We start from the raw sequence: 18,982 nt of genomic DNA, 5'->3' as shown, positions 1-18,982 counted from the left end.
CTGAAAGCACCGCTGTCCACAACCCAGCAACTTTGCCTCTTCTCTCCGGCCATAAAAAAAACAGCACTGGAACTCTTCTCAGTCTCAGTGGCCTGCTTGGCCTTCGGGCGATCACCCTGGCGATACCTATGTCTTCTTGCTTTCATCTCGCTTGTCTTTATCATTTTTGTTCTTCAGGGCCTGAAACCGCAAACAATCTTGCTTCATGTGGCCCAACCTTCTTACAAAAAAAGGCACACAATCTCGGATTTGTCTTTCACTGCACCATGCAACTTCACGCTGCTCTTCAACGCCTTTGCGTCACCGGATGATCTTCCTTACCGCTCCTTTCTGCGCTCGTACTCGTCCAAGAGTTTGGACCGGACCAGCTCAACGGTCATATCTTCATCTGGCCTGCCTTCAAGCGCTGTCACCAGACTGCTGGCAAACTCCTAATCATAGCGATTTTCAGCTGATTTTCCAAATCCTGCCCGGCGTTCTCCAATCGCTCGAAGAGATCATCCAATGCGAATAAGTGCGCTTCCAAATCACCTCCTTCTCGTAAGTTCAAGTTGCACAACTTTTTGAGAAGGGACACCCTAGAAGTCACGGTGACTTTTTCGTGATACTTCTGTAAATTGACCCAGAACTCTCGGGCTGACTGTGCTGTCTTTATGAGGCTGTATTGGTTGTCCTCAATGCACAACACCATAGTTGCGCGCGCCTTTTTATCATCCTTGGTCCATTGGGCCGTTACAGGCTCCGGATTGACACCATCGATGACGTAGAACAGCTCCTCCCTGGTCAGGAGCATCTCCATCCTGAATTTCCAGGACTGCCAGTTTTGATTGCTCAGCTTCGAAAACTTGCTGATTGTTAATTATTTCTTTCGCTTATTTCCAACTGTTACTTTTCCACCAGTGCAGTTGAGGTATTTTCCATCAATCCTCCCATCGCCATTTACACCGTAACGCCTACCCTCCCGTTCTGCCGGTGTCGACCACGATGTCGGCACCGCGCCTGGGTAGGCGTAGATGAACAAGCAAAATTTGACACAAGCAAGCCGTCGGTCGACGGTGTAATTGGGCAAAGCTCCGCCGCGGCGACCACCGCAGAAGAACGAAAGTACTCGACCGACAATTGAAAAAGGCCTATCGGCTTGTGTACACAATTATTTGCAATCCCTTTCCTCGTAAACCTAAGGCCGCCCACGCAAATAAAAAGCACCATCTCATAGAAAAAACTTTCCCCTACCCTATGGAGCTTTTGGTTGGCGTGAGCAGCATTTTGTTTGCGAGGAAAGAGCTTTCAAAGTTTTGTTTACAAAAGCTGATAGGCCATTTTCAATTATTCGCCGAGAGTAGAGAAAACAGCGAATCTGTGTGACTGCAAGCAAAGGAAAAAAAGAAGTTTATCGAATGGTGTGTGCGGTCGCGTTTGATTAAAAGTGGTTTTTTACCATCGAAATTGCCGGAAAATTGCAGGAAAGCTAAGCTCGAGCCTTTGTTCCACCGGTGCGGATTGGTTTGCTCGATTCTGTGAGCGGTTCGCTTGTGAAATTCCCCCTCGAATTGTGCGGCGTTCGCGGATCGCGTAGAATCTCTTTTCTCGACGCGTTTCTGACGGACTGTGCACCTTTCTCCGTGTCGGTTCGTGTTTTTGTATTATGCTGTGAAAAAACACCGGCGCCCTCGGTTAGCTAGCTTCCTGGCGGTGCGGTGCTGGAACGCGACAACCCACGAGTACCGGAAATTTCCGATTCCATTTTCAAAGAGCAACGTTTTTCCGAACTGATTGGAATTAATTGCCTGTCGGGTAGCCAAGATGGTGAGAATTCATCCGGAACTTTCGGGCCCCGGAAAGTGTCACTGATTTACGCTTGATTTTCTTGATTTTCAGGATGTTCAACAGTTAGAGCTGCTGTGCAAACAATTCTACGAATCCCAGGATGCACAAGCTCGAGCCGAAGCCGAGAAGGCGCTGTACCTGTTTCAGGAAGATCCGGATGCCCTCCCAAAGTGCCAGCAGTTGTTGGACCGTAGCAATTCGGCCTACTCGCAACTGTTGGCCGCAACCACTCTGACCAAGTTGGTTTCGAAGAACATCCAAGCGCTGAGCCTGCAGCAACGAGTTGATATTCGGAACTACATTCTAAATTATCTGGCAACGCATCCTAATCTGCAGTCGTTTGTGATTCAGGCCCTAATTGCGCTGCTGGTCAAGATTACCAAACTGTGCTGGGTGGATTTGTACGAGGATGAGTACATTTTCCGAAACATCGTTCAGGATGTGAAGGAATTTTTGGGAGGATCCGTGGAGCATTGTATGATAGGCGTCCAGATCCTGTCTCAGCTGACGGTGGAAATGAATCAACTGGCGGAAACGGCATGCAATCTTACCTTCACCAAACATCGAAAGATTGCCTGTCTCTATCGGGACTCCCAGCTGTACGATATCTTTATCCTGGCCTGTACCTTGCTCAGTCAGGCTAAGGATAACTGCTGCCAGAAGCCCAACTACTTGGACGAAGCACAGCATGGGCTGTTCACGCATTTGCTCAACCTGGCCAGGAACTGTCTGAGCTTTGATTTCGTGGGTACCTCTGCCGACGAGTCCGCTGACGACATGTCCACTGTCCACATCCCCACCAATTGGCGTCCGGCGTTCCTGGAATCCGACTCCGTGAAATTGTTTTTTGATCTCTACCACGTCCTCCCGGCACGCCTATCCAGTTTGGCTCTGTCCTGTCTGGTTCAGATTACCTCCATCCGACGATCCATCTTCAACAATGCCGAGCGCATTAAATTTCTCGCCAAACTCGTGAAAGGCGCCACCGACATCCTGAAGACCTCGCACGGTCTCAGCGATCCGGAAAATTACCACGAATTCTGCCGCCTTCTAGCCCGACTTAAATCCAACTTCCAGCTCGGAGAACTCGTCATCGTGGAAAACTACGCCGAAGCAATCCAGCTGATCGCCAAATTCACCGTTCAATCGCTACAGATGTGGCAATTCGCCCCGAACAGCATACACTATCTTCTCTCGCTTTGGCAGCGCCTGATCGCTTCCCTGCCGTATGTAAAATCCTCCGAACCTCACTACCTAGATACGTACACCCCGGAGGTCACGAAAGCGTACGTCACCTCCAAGTTGGAATCGGTTCCGGTGATTCTGCGCGAAGGTCTGGAAGATCCCTTGGACGACACCGGTATGGTTCAGCAGCAGCTGGAGCAGTTCTCCACCATCGGCCGGTGCGAGTACGAAAAGACGTGTGCCCTGTTGATTCAGCTGTTCGACCAAACGGCCGGTCGCTACCAGGAGATTCTGTCCTCGCCGACGACCGCCAACCATCTGGACGTGCAGATCTGCGAGGGTCAGCTGACGTGGCTGGTGTACATCATCGGCGCTGCCATTAGTGGACGTATTTCCTACTCCCACGACGATCACGATCTACTGGATGGCGACATGATCATCCGGGTGTTGCAGCTGATGACGTTGACCGATTCCCGGTTGCCACAGTGCGGTTGCGAGAAGCTAGAATTCGCCATCATGTGCTTCCTGGAGCAGGTCCGGAAGGTCTATATCAACGAGCACCTGCAGAAGCTGAAGATGTTCAAGCGCCTGAGCGAAGTGCTGGGGGTGAACGACGAAACCACGCTGCTCACCGTCATCAGCCGGAAGATGTAGGCTTCTTGGCCGGGATTGGGAATGTTGCGGAAAGTTAATAGCGTTTTTTTTTTTTTGTTCTTACAGAATTACCAATCTGAAGTACTTTGGCCACTCGGAGCAGATCATCCGGAAAACGCTGACACTGCTGAACGATCTAACGCTGACGTTCAGTTCCATTCGGCGGTTGATCAAACTGGACGAGATTCAATTTATGCTGAACAATCACACGGTAATTGCGGGGACTTTTTTGTTGTTGTTGTTGTTGGTTCAAATGTTTCTCTCGTGTTAGTTTTAATTTTTATGATGCAAGGCTTTTTTGGGAACTTTGTCGATGAAGCTTGCTCATACATTTCTCTAATTTAGAATACAGAGAATAGGTTTCGCGAGTGGGATTCCTTCAAAATGGAATTCCTCAAGCCATAGGGTGTCCCTGAATTTCTAAGCACGACTTTGGAACATCCCTGCTTGTTTCAGATGACGTTTAAGCAGCTGATTATCATGATGAATCATTGTTTACATTTAGACCAGCCGTTTCGTGTATCGCAAGTGTCGGTGCTTTACATTTCCGTGACAATGCGGAAAAGCGCAAACAGATCGTGCACAAATGGTGTACTATCCCTAACATTTCTCTGAGTCAATTAGCGAAATTGGAAGGCGATTCGGAAGTATGGTTGAAGAAGCAACTTTCCACGACAAGTAAAAATGGGGACGTAAACCGAACCCTGTTGACCGAAATCTGGACCGGAAAATCTAGCAAGAAAAGCGCTTCGGTTCGAGACGTGGCTTAACAAGTATATGAAGCAGAAGAAGCCAAAGCGGAGTGAAAAACAAGCCGCATCCGTCAAACCGAGGGCTCGGAAGTTATACGACCAATTGCTGTGCGGAAAATCGGTGTGCGTGATTATGGACGATGAATCATGCGTCAAATTTGATTACAAAACTCTTCCTGGTGATCAGTACTACACCGTTCGTGATGGCCGAAGTGTTGACGACGCGGATAAGTCGATTTTAAACGTAAAATTCGGTAAATAGGCTATGGTTTGGCAAGCCATTTGTGAGTGTGGTATGCCGTTTGTGAAATGGACAACCGATGTTTATGTGCGTGAGTGTTTAAACAAGCGTCTGTTACCCATGATCCGCAAACAGGCCAGTACTGTTTTGGCCGGATTTGGCGTCGGTTCATTACTCCAAGGACACGGTAGCCTGGTATAAAGCCAACAAGGTCCAATTCGTAGACTGTTCTCATATCCAAACTGTCCCCAGGCCAGGCCAATCGAAACTTTTTGGGCCCTGACCAAAGCATATTTGCAGAAACATGTAAAGGCAGCGGATTCCGTTACAAAGTTTGCGAAAGACTGGGAAAAAGTATCCAACATTGTTGGAAAGGTATCAGTGCTGAAGCTGAAGGTCAAAAATCCGCTCCTTGGCTTACGACTGATTGGATGTTAGATTTTCTACGTTAAATTGTAAGAGAATACTATGGAGAACATAAATACGAATCAAAAATCGAATTTGCTGTAAACAGAGTTACGTTATCGTTTTTTTTTAAATCGTGCTTAGACATTATGGGACACCCTATATCCAATCCAGGTAGCTACACCAAGGAAAAATATCGTAAGAATTCCATCTATGAATTTGCCTTATGAAAAATTATGTCGTCAAAAAATAATTAAACGGAGCAGACTGGAACCGTACGTTGAGACTACGGGTCCTGTGTATCTATTGAATAACACAGTAGTCTGTGATAATCCGTGTCAATGTTTCGTGACGTGTTTCAATTGTACTCTACAATCTCCCTAATCGGAAGATTCAGAAGATTTTTTCATTGAAGCAGCAGTATGTCCACAAGTGGAAGTTCGGGATCCGGACAGCAAGGTCAAGGAAATGGAGATGGCAATGGAAGAGGCAGGACTGAAGCTGGAAGCGTTCGAGTCAGAAGTTCCGTTGCGCTGCCAGTCATCGAAAAGCTGAAGGGAAGAGAGAATTATTCGACGTGGGCATTTGCGATGCGGCTGATTCTGATCCGTGAAGGAAGCTGGTATGCCATTGACGGAGACGGTGAAGATGTTCCTGAGGACGTGAAGTTGCAGGATTCTCTTGCAACGATCTGCCTAATTCTGGAGAGCTACAACTACAGCCTGGTTCAGGATGCGGAAACTGCGAAGGAAGCTTGGACGAAGCTGCAATATGCATTCCAGGACAGCGGATTAACCAGGTAAATTGGGCTGCTAGCGTTGAGCACAAGTCACAAGCTCGCATCTGTGGGATTCAAGGTGGACGATTCTTGGTTCGCGACGATTCTGTTGATGGGACTTCCTGAGTACGAACCCATTATCATGGGTCTCGAAGCTTCCGGTACGGCCTTGACAGCGGATGCAGTGAAGGCTAAAATTTTACAGGAGGTAAAATTGGATCGCGGTCCGTTCAGCAGCAGCACTAGAAGGTGCCCTGTACAGCAAAACGAGCCGAAAGAAGTCCGGCGAGCTAAAGGACGGTAACAAAGGTAAGAGGCTGTGCTACAACTGTGAGAAACCGGGGCACGTTGCAGCTAAATGTCCCAATGCCAAAAAGTCGTCTTTGAAGCCAAGCAATTCAAAAGGATTGTGCTGTATTTTCACTATTGGAGATGTAAGGACCAATTAGTGGTATCTGGATTCCGGTGCCACCAAGCACATGGCACGTTCGGATCAACCTTTCGTCAACGCGGTTTCCATGGATCATGACGTTGGAACAGCAAACAACAGCAACATGAAGGCCGTCGCAAAGGAAACGGTTTCCGTGGAAACTGCAGAAGGAAGCGTGGAAGTTGCTAATGTGTTGAAAATTCCGGACCTAGCAACCAACCTGTTATCGGTCAGCACCATCCGTAAGCGAGGAAACAAGGTAGTATTCACGGCGAACAAGTGCGAATTCTGGAATGAAAGCGGCGAGCTTGTCATTACCGGAGTTGAAAAAGGCGGTCTCTATCGTGTCAGTCGGCCGGAAAATCGTTTCAGGTTAACAGCATCGAGTTGTGACATAGACGTCTTGGCCATTTAAATGAAGGAAGCTTGAAGAAACTCAAGGAAGTGGCGAAAGCCATCATCAACTCACGCCTAACCTACGGAATCGAAGCTACGTTCCTTGCCAAGCCCCGATTGATCGAAAAGTTAGCGCCGGTCTATCAACAATCTCTCCGAATCTGTTCGGGTCTTTTGTCAGGTACCCCCGGAATAGCTGCTGGCATCGAAGAAGGACAGCTCCCCTTTGATCGCTTCATCTCCAAAACTATCTGCCAACGAGCCATCGGACTTTACCAGCAGACTTCAGGAGACGACAAGGAAGATTCCCTCCTCACGGAGGCGAACAATTCACTCAGGGAAGCATCCAACCCGACTCTCCCCCCAATATCCAAGGTTTACTGGGTCGGAGCGAGGGGTTGGAACATGCCGAAGATTCTGACCGACCACACAATCAAATACCAATTCAGAGCTGCTGCCAATCCTTCAGCGGTGGCACAAGCGGTACTCAAACTCCAGAACCGGATGGCTCGGTAGCCCAGGGAAAGGTAGGAATCGGGATTTTCAGTCCAAACCTCGCGGAATGCCATAGACTCCCGGATCAGTGCTCCATTTTCTCTGCGGAAGCCATTGCCGCCTTCATTGCAGCCACCATTCCCGACGACCGACCAATAGCCATCTTCACCGACTCCGCTAGTGTGTTAGCCGCACTGGAATCCGATACGAGCAAACACCCTTGGATCCAGGCTATACAGGAACACGCGCCAAACAACACAGTCTTTGTGTGGATACCTGAACACTGCGGGGTTCATCGTAACGTAAAAGCGGACCAACTAGCCAACTCAGGTCGTAGTATGGCCAAGTACACGCGAATTGTACCTGGTCCGGACCTCAAAAAATGGGTATCAAAAATCACCAACGAAGGTTGGGTTCGCGATTGGGCGGCCAGTGAAACCCCTGCCATCAGAAAAATTAAAAGAGACATCTCCAGGTGGGCGGACCCACCGATACATCGAGAGCAGTATCCCGACTTCGAACACATCATACAAACATCTCCCACAACTACAAGGGAGACGGACCTTTCCATAGGATCTGTGATCATGCCGAATTCCTCAAACGGTGGATCACATTATCTGCCACTGTCCGAAATACGAAGCACCAAGAACCCGCTACGACATCCCGGGAAGCTGAGCTGTTCGATCTAATCTGATCACCTAACTCACCATCATCATCATCACCACCATACCAGATCACACTCGGAACCAGAATCTCACAACCAACCACCCACATCAGCAACTATACAGACCAACGCAACGAAAACGGAATTCTCCAACAAAATGACAGTATTAAGACAGCCACTAAGCAACTAATGGACCCTTTTCGGAGGTTCCCTTCCAATGCCACCAAATTAAAAACTCCGTAGCTAAAAACTCTGTTTCCGGGGCCCCACGCGCTTTTTCGGAAATCCCCTCTGGGATCCAAACTATGTTGTTAGGGTAATTTCCCTCTGGAATTCCCACCCCCCTCAAATAGGGGATTCCCCATCTGGGATTCCCAGAGACGAACCAGCCCAAGGCTGAAAGTCTCTTTAATAAAGAAAGAAAAAAAAAACTCAAGGAAGTGGCTTACCAATTGTGTGTCGTGTCTCACAGGCAAACAGGCACGATTTTCGTTTCCCACCAGTGGTTCAAGAGCGAAGGAATTACTAGAGCTGGTGCACTCCGACCTGTGCGGCCCCGTGGAGTTGCCATCGTTTGGAAGAAGTCGCTACTTTATTACCTTCGTGGATGATGCCAGTAAGAAGGTAGTAGTGTTCTTTCTTGAAAGGAAAAATCAGGTGCTTGAAGCATTCAAGAAATTCAAAGCTAGAGCCGAGAGGCAAAGCCGGAAGAAGCTGAAGATTTGGCGTACTGACAATGGGACGGAGTACGTCAACGAACGTTTCCGTGAAGTTCTGGAACGTGAAGGTATCCGGCATCAAACCACGAGTCCGTATACGCCTGAACAGAATGGTGTTGCAGAACGCATGGATCCGAAAGTGAAGCGGAAGAAGTTCGATACCAAAGGCTACCGTTTGTACGATCCTGACAGCGGTGAGTTTCAAATCAGTCGAGATGTTGTAGTCCTAGCAGAAGGTGAATAAAGTCCAAGCCTAACGAGTGATCAAAATGCACAACCAGTGGAGTTCATGGAGCTGAATTTCCAAGAGCTGTTGGTACCAATCAGCGCTGCTGATGGAAGCAGTGATGAGCAGCAATACGAAGTCGTTGTAGTTTCTTCTGATGGTGAAGATGAAGACATCGAAGAGGTTGCGGATGCAGCTAAAAACGCGCTCCCATCGCAACTGAATAGACCAGCTGATTCGCAGCAAGGGGGAAAGGCGCAGCGATCGGGAGCGCAGTTATCCAGGCAATTACAATGATTATATTAGCTTTGGAGCATATTCTGGTGATACCATTTCCTCCCAGTTACCTCCTGATTTAACCAACGGTAAATGTGCGATGGACAATCCAACGACTTACGAAGAAGTTCTGCAACGGCCTGACAGAGATCATTGGGTTCAAGCGATGAACGATGAGCTGAGGTCACTGAGCGAGAACAGCACGTGGGTGCATGCGGATCTGCCTGAGGGGCGGAAAGCGATTCGGAACAAATGGGTGTTCAAAGCGAAGCGTGGACCTAATGGAACCATTCAGCGGTACAAAGTCACTTTGATGAAATCAAGTTTGTATGGCGGATCACACTCCCTAGCTCCCCGGTTTATATATACTACTCTGCTTGTGTCCCTTCTAGTCCGGAGAAGTTCTAGGTCGATAAGTTGACAACGGCTTTCGTAACTGGGTAATCAAAACGGATCATTCCAAGGCAATCTACGCAACGCAAAACGAAGAAAGCGACGTTGAACAGATTCGATTCTCTCGGCACAGTTGTTGTAGTTTGGGTTCCAAACCGCTGAACAATACTCAAGCGTCGATCGTACAGGCGAACAAAAGAGAGATTTTAGATAGTAGATGTCGGTGAAGTTGTTAGCTATCCTGAAAATGAACCCTAAAGTTCTAGACGCCTTATCGACAACATATGCAATGTGTTGCTTGAATGATAGCTGCGAATCCAAGATCACATCCAATCGTTCGATTGTCGAGCCAAGCAGGTCATAGCTAAATATGATCGGTTGTTGTTTCCGTGAGAACGTAATAGTGGAGCATTTGGCTGGGTTCACTACCATTCTATTTAAACTGCACCAACTAACGAATACATTCAAGCTGACGTTGGAGAAAGTGACAGTCAGCAATCGAGCGGATTCGTAGGAAGATTTTGAGGTCATCTGCATATGATAACCGAGGAGCTTCGATGACCAGATGCACGTCGTTGAAGTACAGTATAAAAATCAACGGTCCCAGGTGACCTCCCTAAGGTATACCTGATGTGGCGAAGAAGCTAGCTGATCTGCAATTTCCTATGGCAACCTTTAGTTGGCGACGACCGGTAAGATACGATCGAAACCAACTCAGAAGATTACCGCATACATACCGCAGCCTGCCAAGTGTAGCAATCGCAATAGCATGGTTCAACTTGTCGAATACCACCGACGAACCGACGTGACAGCTCATACAAACTGCCATATTTAAAATACGTTAAACACTACCGACATCTACTCATATGATCACGTCATACCATGAGCAAGGACACGAACCCACGTATAATTTATATTGCCTTGGTTAGCGTCTCAACTCGTTTGACAGATCTGATCGCTCGTTTGAAAGTTCGAATCGCTCGTTTGACAATTCAAATTGTGGACAAACGAAATGCTCCTGTGGTATGTCGGTTCGTCGGTGCAAATACTGCGGATAGGTCTGAATAAAGAACGTCCGTTTGAACCCGATCCGACATGCTTTCGGTAATAGCAGATTGGTGGGTAATAGAGCGGCTGACATGTTGATCAGCACTCAAATACTGCTTGCAATGGGACAGTAACGGTTCCATAATGACTTGCTTGAATAGCTTCGATACGGCACTTAGCGATGTAATTCCTCGAAAGTTATCCACAGCTCGTTTCCTTCTCTTTTGGTGGACGGAAATATGCCACTGGAGAGAGACATGCGGAACAGACGATGAAGCGGAATTAACAAGCTAGCAATATGTCTCTTCAGATAGGACTCCATCAGGTCCAGGATGACTTGAACAGAGTCACGGCATTGGAAATCATCTATGTATGATGATGTACTGCTAGTTTCTACTGTTGCATACTGTAGATAGTAGCTAAAGACGTCTGTCTTTGGTAGTGGTCATCGCTTCAACACTCCTCCTCAAGCCGCAGAGATTTCCATCATCGCACGGCTCTCTTCAAACTTCGTCCTCTGCAATGGTTTGGTTAATCCATCAGCGATCTGCTCCTCCGTGCCAACGTAAACCAGTTTCACCACACCACGATCCAAAGCGTCCCTGATGTAGTGATGGCGTATGTCGATATGCTTCGTGCGAGGATTATAACCACCACTCTTGGCGATTGCAATACAGCTTGGGTTGTCGCAGCTGATTTCCATTTCTCCTTCTTCGTTGAATAGCGTAGAAAGTCCTCGCCACCAGGACGCTTCCTGTACCGCAGCCGAAACGGACATATATTCCGCCTCACACGTCGATAGCGCCACCGTAGGTTGCTTCTTGCATGACCACGAAATAGCGCCGCCTTGAGTCATGAAAACGTTGCCGCTGGTTGACTTACGTTCGTCCGGATCGGATCGTCAATCCGCGTCGCTGTAAATACCCAAAGAATTCCGTGAATTGATACAATCGCCATTATACCTTATTACTGTGAAATCACTCGACACAGGAATTCGGTTGGATCACAAAATAGGACTTACCTTTCCTGGAGTCTGCTGCTGAATGCAATGGAACAAGCACGAGCTTTCGTAGCCACATCATTTGTGCCGCGTTGCCAATGTTCCACATCAGTCGTACCAACATTGTATGAAAGTATCACAAACACTTTCATTAGTGGGGGAAAGGAATCTGTGAATATTATTTCCCGTATTCATGTACCTCACAGTCGCAGTAGCCGACTATGCTTGAATCGACATTCTTGTTGTAGACCAACTTCAAGTTTGAGGTTCCACGTAAGTAACGCAGGATTATTGTTGAACCGGCTGAGGGTATTCACGGCGAACAGTATGTCCGGTCGAGTACTTTGCGCCAAATACATAAGAAACCCGACAGCTTCCTGATATGGAACATTCATCATAGCAGCAGATTCCTCGTCATCCTTCGGGCTCGCATCCTTGGAAAGTTTCTCGCTAGTGTTCATTGGTACCTTCACTGGTTTGCACCGATCCATGTTGAACCGCTTCAAAATCGTTTCGATGTAGGCTTCTTGATCCAACGTTATCCTGTCAGTTGTTCTGCCGATCCGGATCCCAAGACAGTGTTTCGCAGAATCTTTCATCCGGAAAGTGTTGCTTAGCTGTTGCTTCAGCATATTTTTCCATGTCTCGTCGTTGCTGAATATCATTAAATCGTCTACATAAATAGCAACAATAAGAATTTTGCCATTTTTAATGCAGACGTAGACGCAAGGATCGTATTGCGTTGATACCAGGCCAAATCGCCGCAGAGCCGCATCCAGTTTGTGGTTCCAAACTTGCTTCAAGCCGTACAACGCCTTGTTCAGCTTGCACACCTCGGTCTTCCTTGTTCCGTCAACGAAGCATGGGGGCTGTTCCATCGTCGAGGTCACCCTGCAGGAAAGCCGTCACTGCATACATCTGGTCGATCGTGAGGTCGTGCGAAAAGGTATCGTAGCGAACCAGAGCGAACAACGGGAGAATACGTTTCATCGTAGCCTCTACCCCCTTTCGCTGTGAGTAGCCTTTAATGACCAGCCGCGCCTTGTGCCGTTGAACTCCTCCTGCAGCATCACGTTTCGTTTTGTACACCCATTTGCACTTGATTGCCTTCCTTCCCTTCGGTAGCTTGGTGAGGGTCCAGGTGTTATTGTCCACCAGTGCGTCGAAGTCCTCTTGCATGGCACGCTTCCACGCATTGCCATCGTCCCGAGCCATGAGAAACGGGGTCGTCTCCGAATTCGCCATCCATGCCAGATGCTAATGCCACTAGACCGTCGTTGCGCTCGGTCCACCAGTGCTATCGTCAACAACCATGGAAGTCGCTCGATTCATGTGAAAGTGAGATACCAGGAAGGCCAGTACTATCAACGTGAAAATCTTTGTACTTGCCTGGAAGCACGTGCTCCCGTCCGCTGCCCCTCAACACCTTTGACCGAGGTGGTTCTGAAGTTTGTCGCAGAGGGAGCACAAGGTCAGTCAATGTGCCGAGCATCGGGACCTACAGCTTCAGATGGGGCTCCTTCGTCCAGGAAAACGACTTCACGACAGGCCCATAACCTGTAGAGAGTAGCTAAAGACGGCTGTTTTTGGTAGTGGTTAGAGAAGAACTAATTTTATTTAAGACGTTTACAATTAAGTATAAATGTCAAGGCTTGCTTCGATTGTTAACAGCTTCGCTTCAACTCATTCTCGGAAAAACCAACGGATAGCATTGTGTAAAATTGGCTGGTCCCGCAGCTCCGTTTCCGATTTTTGCACCCTGGACGCTGAGTACAGCTGGGAAAATCTGTTTGTGGAAGAATCTTCTGGAGTAGATTTTGGTGGTACGAAAACAGTTCAACAAGGATTCTGAATATTGACCCAATTGGGACTACTAGAACTAAAATTTCCATAGCCGAAGAAGGTAGTTTCACCTAAACAAGCCAATTCATTACCGGATGAAACATCTCGCAGCTTTGTGCTTAGCGTCCAAGTCCAAGTCAAAAATGAAAACTTACTTCTGACAGGTGAATGAAAATTGGGCCACCTTGATGCTTATTGCCACTTGAATATCTCTTGAATATCTCTTTTGAAATGACGGTTACGGAGTTTTACACATGCGGAAATTCAAGCTTGAATGTCTGTCTGTGGTAATATGGCCGTCGATTAGTATCTCATTATAGTGAATACACTGGCAAACTTGTCGGATAAAACGCGGCATATATCCTGAGTGGTGGCAGCAACTTCTCCGTTGAATTCCATAGACGATGGGAGGCCGAACTCCCTACGTTGCTCGTTCACGTAGTTCCAAAAGTATGTCGGGAAGTTTCCGCTGGATGGCTCGTTGGAAACTTGAAAGGTATTCACGATTCAGCCTCACATAATGAAGTTTCAGAGAAAGCGTCATCAGGATCAAGGATATTCTCCCATACCATGCTAGACAATACAATGATGATCTGGTGGTCAGCTTTGCGGAAATCATAAGAAACCGCAGCAGGATAATCGTCGAAATCTCAACAGTGACAATTAAAGGAGGGTGATGTGAAACTAGCTTAGTTAGTGCACAAGGAGTCCTGTCCTGAGTGCTCACGACAGAGGTCCAAACTACGATTATTTTTGTTAACTACATGGTTAATTTGAGAAAGCGTGGCTGCGCTGTAGTTGTCGAGAAGGCTAATAGCATTATGGCAGGGAATCGTGCCTACTTTGGACTCCGGAGGACGCTCCGGTCGAATAAAATTCGCCGAAGCACGGAGTTCACTACCTACACGACGCTGATTGGACCGGTGGTCCTCTACGGCCACGAGACCAGGATTATGCTCGTGGAGGACCAACGCCCTTGGTGTTTTTGAACGGATGGTGGAGTGCAGATGGATGACGTAACGTGGAGGAGGCGAATGAACCACGAATAGCACCAGCTGCTGGGAGAACACTCCATCGTCCACATTGCAAACATTGGGCGACTACGGTGGGCTGGGCACGTCGTAAGAATGCCGCACGACCACCTAGTGAAAATGGTTCTCGAAAGCGACCCAACAGGAACAAGAGTAAGGGGCGCGCAGCGGACCCTTCGCAGACTACGAGGCTGGCGAAGTGTGGCCATGGATCGAGTAGAGTGGAGACGACTTCTTCGGACAGCAGGCCTTCTTAGCCTGATTGGTAAGGTAAATAAGTATTTACGGTCTCACACGCTTCAAGTGTTGTAATCGAGCATTAGACCATGTTTTGGAGCAGGTCTCCTCCGAGGCTCACAACTTCGTCGAAGTAGTTAACGGCTTCATCATTGGACGAACCCGAGTCAAGCGACTGCCAATCTACCTGTGCCAGTGAGTGATTCAATGCAACGAAGACAGTTCTACGAAAGTCCAGGCTTTGTATATCAACTATGTCTTCATAGAGCACAGGAGCTGATCGATTGATGAATGCTTCCAACGCTGGATGATCGACGTCTAGATGTATCAGAGACTCTGATGTCTCGGTGACACTGCACTCTAGTGCGGCGGCTTCGTTCGCCAGTACAAGAGCAAGTAGCCGAGAGTTTCTGTGAGGTAGAGAATTAATTAGCATCAAACCATTCAAAAGAGCACAGCAGAAAGCACGACTGAAGAATGTCAATGGTTGGATGATCATTCGCGGAAATTTTCCAAACAAGCCCAGACTGGTTGTAGTCGTCAAATAGCAGAGCTAGATCGTTGTGATGTAATCGGGACAATACAGCACCAATGAATCTGGTATGGTTCTCAACGCAGCTCAAATTAGATTTACGGTCAGGAACTGCTGCATAGCTGCTGAAGAGAAGTACTGCAGGTTCATCCGGTTACGGTCATTGCGAAAAAATGAGAAACTGCCCAAATAATTGTGCTGAGTGAATTCGATCATCTAGCCAGGCCTCGCTAAGAACTATTGCATCGTAGTTGGACTCAACAGCAGTAATAATACACCACAAATCCTTCGGATAACATAGGTTGGCAATCGGAAAGGCGAGATTCAGTCGATGGTGAAAAAGACGTTGCGCTGAAACATGGAGGCTGATCAGGCGAGGAATTGGTTGGAAGGTTGGAAGACCCCTTCACTGTTTTCAACTACAGGGCCAGAAAGACTACGGTGACAGGAATCAGTAAACACGACTATGTTGCGAGGCTTTACGGTCTTCCATGGGGTGACAAGTAATGCGTTCTGCACTGACAGTTTCAGAAACGTGGCAGCTACGATTCGGTGCAGTATATTCAGAATCGGTTTTGTAAAGTATGCCGTCATCGGTGGACTGTAGACCGCGTTGTTCAGGATTGGAATAGGTTAGCAACATTGGAAATGCAAGACGTGCTGAAACTTGAAGGCATATAAGGCGAAGAATTGTCTTGATCACATTTGTACTTGCCTATTTGAAGCAAGCTGGAAGACCCCTGATCCGCATCTAGTCACAGGACCGGGACCATTGAGATGAGCGCAGGCAGGAATCAGTGCGGCTGGACTAAAGGAACCAGGAGCTTCCAAAATGCAGTCTCGGGCGTGAAGTTAGGTGACTCATGCTGTTCAGTGGTTGTCCAATGCCGTTGGCAACAGAAATGCTACTCATCTGGAAGAACTCGGTGAAGGATTCGGTATCTAGACAGAGGCGTAACACTGGAACTCGAAAACTGATCAGACAAATATCTGTTGCTAATGGAAGCATACTTGCCTGAACATGATGGCTGGGGGACCTCACCGCCATAACAGTCAGAGTCAGTACTTTTTCTTCGACTCCGACTCCTTATGCTTAAAAAGGCGGTCAACGTTCAACGTTACACAGCCCTATTTAAAATTGAACAAAATCGTATTTTTTTTGCGATCCTGTAAATGCATACAATATTTCATAAGCATACCAATTTTCCCATCCCATCCAGCGCGAGCACTTTTCGTTCCTCGGTACCGGTGCGGTGAGTGCATCCCGCTGTCGCAGCATGTTCTACACCTGTCTGGGTCGGTTGCTGATGGTCGATCTGTCCGAGGACGTCGAACGGTTCAACACGTTCATGATGCCGCTGACGAACACGATCGAAAACATGGTCATGATGAGTTTCCCCAGCGAAGAAGCCCGCAAGGAGCTGATAGGGCTGTCCCGCGATCTCCGCGGCTTGACGCATGCGTTCAACTCGAAGAATCCGTACATGATGCTGTTCGATTGGATGTAAGTATTTGATACGGAATAAGTGGATCGTTCAAGGTAATTATTTGGATTGCTTGCAGCTATCCGGACTATTCGCCGATTCTCATCCGCGCCGTGGAGCTGTGGGCTCACGATCCTGCCGTCACAACTCCGGTGCTGAAGCTGTTCGCCGAACTAGTTTACAATCGATCGCAACGGTTGCAGTTCGACGTCTCTAGTCCAAATGGAATATTGCTCTTTAGGGAAACTTCCAAGTTGATTTGCTGTTACGGTATGCGCTCTCAAACCTCTATCATCAGCAATGAGAATTTCATTATAGATTTTTTTTTCTCTCCGTCAAATGTAGGTGAACGAATCCTGTCGCTAGAGGTTCCCAAAGAGCAAATCTACCCGATGAAGCTGAAAGGTTACGCAGTGTGCTTCCAGATGCTGAAAGCCATTCTCAGCGGAAACTACGTAAATTTCGGTGTGTTTAAGCTGTACGGGGACGACGCGCTGGACAATGTGCTGAACATGACGGCCAAGTTGATACTGTCGATTTCCCACGATGACATACTGGTAGGATTGTCGCAATAAATAAGCTTTGAAACGATTTAATATAACCGGAGTCATTTGCCGCACAGGTCTACCCAAAACTATCGCAAGCCTACTACATACTGATTGAGTGTCTCGCTCAGGATCACATCACATACCTGTCCACGTTGGAACCGCCCGTGTTTCTGTACATCCTAGAAAGTATATCCAAGGGTCTTAATGCGTTAGGTGAGAAGGTGGAGTTGTTGCGAAATGAGTGCTGAATATAATGCTTACATTTCCAATCCACAGATGTGTTAGTTGGTTCCGGTTGCTGTTCGACGTTAGATTACATTGTGACATACATTTTCAAACAGTTGCAGTTGAAAGGTGAGTCCAAGTTAACTTTTCACATTTATTTCAGCTTGATACGTCCCTCAATTCGAACGATGTGTAATACCAACCATGAGTAAATTGTGGGCCATTTAAGAGCGTAGGTCGAAGCAAGAATATGCTGGAGATAGCGGGTTCTATTAACCCTTCAAGCACCAAACTGAAAATGAACTCGACACTTTTTTCAAAATGATCTATTTCAGATTCTATTAATCCATTTTCTAACGTTTTTATACCGTTTAAAATGTTATTTTCAGTCATGCTACCTACTATTGTCATTGCATTTTTTTACAAAATTTCTTAGAGGTCAGTACTCTGCCATTAGTGCAATTAAAAATTCGACTGTGTAGCATAGGTACTACTAGATATTTTTTATTAGCTTTCAGGGAAAAAAATGCAAAGAAGAATCAATTACAGGGTGGTCACTAAACCGGAAAAATCAGGAAAAGTGCGAATTAACCGGGAATCGAAATCAGACGGGAATCAACCGGGAATTTTATTTGAACCATAAAATATATGTTTTGATAGGGTTTTTGATCTAATTTCCGTCCTACTAAGCACAACCCACGCTTTACCTCTCTTTCTTGAACGGGCTTCAACAAAAATTGAAATGTTTCTATCAAAGATGACTTCTAAATTTATTCACCTTTCCATAAGTACCGTTGAATTTGATAAAGAGCCACACATTGTTGAGATATTGATAAAAATCTAACACTGCTTCCTGATTCCAAATTCGTCCTATGAGTTTCAATTCCATCTAAACGCATTGAAACACCATTGGATTTTCTTCGTCCTACGGATGAAGATAGAAAAAGCGAGTTCGCTAGGAGCGCTTCGTTTGTTTTGAGAACAATGAATGTCAATATTCACCCAATACGCTCTAATAGGCTTTGTGATGTAGCTTGTGAACTAACGCATCGGTACAAACATATTACTAATTTGTGCACGGTGAAATCATTGATTATACTGATGTTTGCTGCTCGATAGAACGGAAATGGGCGATTACGACGAAGTAGCACTCTACCCTATGCTTTAATTAGATATTGGGAATATTTCTTCAAGCTCGGAATTAACCTTAAGATCTAAACAAATTAACAGCAGCTCAGAGCTTCATCAATTTTTCAAGTATTGACAATTTTCTAAATGATTAATTGAGAATAGAAAAAACGACCTAAATTTGAGTTTAGCTCCGCCGCCACGAGCCTCTGGGTCTGCCTCTGCTGCGATGTCCTGCTGGATTCCAGTTCAGTGCTTGCTTGCAGATTTCGTTTCCGCTCCATCGTAGTGTGTGGCCGACCCACCTCCACTTCCGTTCACGAATTTCTGTCTCTATCGGCTTCTGATGGCACAAACGATGAAGCTCGAAATTTGAGATCCAATTGTGGGGCCACCAGGCACGAATTATGTACCGTGTGCATCGGTTGATTATCACCTGCAGCTTCTGAGTGTTCTCCGCTGATGTT

The 18,982-nt window shown here is 47.0% G+C and overlaps 1 protein-coding gene across 3 annotated transcripts in view; it reads left to right on the top strand.

Annotated features, from left to right (window-relative positions):
- Window positions 1–1,348: 1,348 nt before the first annotated feature.
- Window positions 1,349–18,982, top strand: part of Ranbp16 (Ran-binding protein 16) — a 34,248-nt gene continuing 16,614 nt past the window's right edge. For all 3 annotated transcript variants that reach the window (XM_065223173.1, XM_065223175.1, XM_065223174.1), the window contains exons 1-8: window positions 1,349–1,806; window positions 1,879–3,662; window positions 3,733–3,877; window positions 16,351–16,634; window positions 16,694–16,884; window positions 16,960–17,171; window positions 17,237–17,375; window positions 17,439–17,516. In XM_065223173.1, the coding sequence (XP_065079245.1) occupies window positions 1,804–1,806; window positions 1,879–3,662; window positions 3,733–3,877; window positions 16,351–16,634; window positions 16,694–16,884; window positions 16,960–17,171; window positions 17,237–17,375; window positions 17,439–17,516 (2,836 nt within the window). In that variant the 5' untranslated portion in view covers window positions 1,349–1,803. The remainder of the gene's footprint in view (window positions 1,807–1,878; window positions 3,663–3,732; window positions 3,878–16,350; window positions 16,635–16,693; window positions 16,885–16,959; window positions 17,172–17,236; window positions 17,376–17,438; window positions 17,517–18,982) is intronic.

Source organism: Ochlerotatus camptorhynchus, unplaced genomic scaffold (assembly GCF_037179485.1).
Source record: "Ochlerotatus camptorhynchus isolate MF236.1 unplaced genomic scaffold, CSIRO-AGI_Acam_v1.1 ptg000185l, whole genome shotgun sequence".
Lineage (NCBI taxonomy): Eukaryota > Metazoa > Arthropoda > Insecta > Diptera > Culicidae > Ochlerotatus > Ochlerotatus camptorhynchus.
Note: the sequence above shows the minus strand (reverse complement) of the source record. Positions and strands in the feature narration are given on the sequence as shown.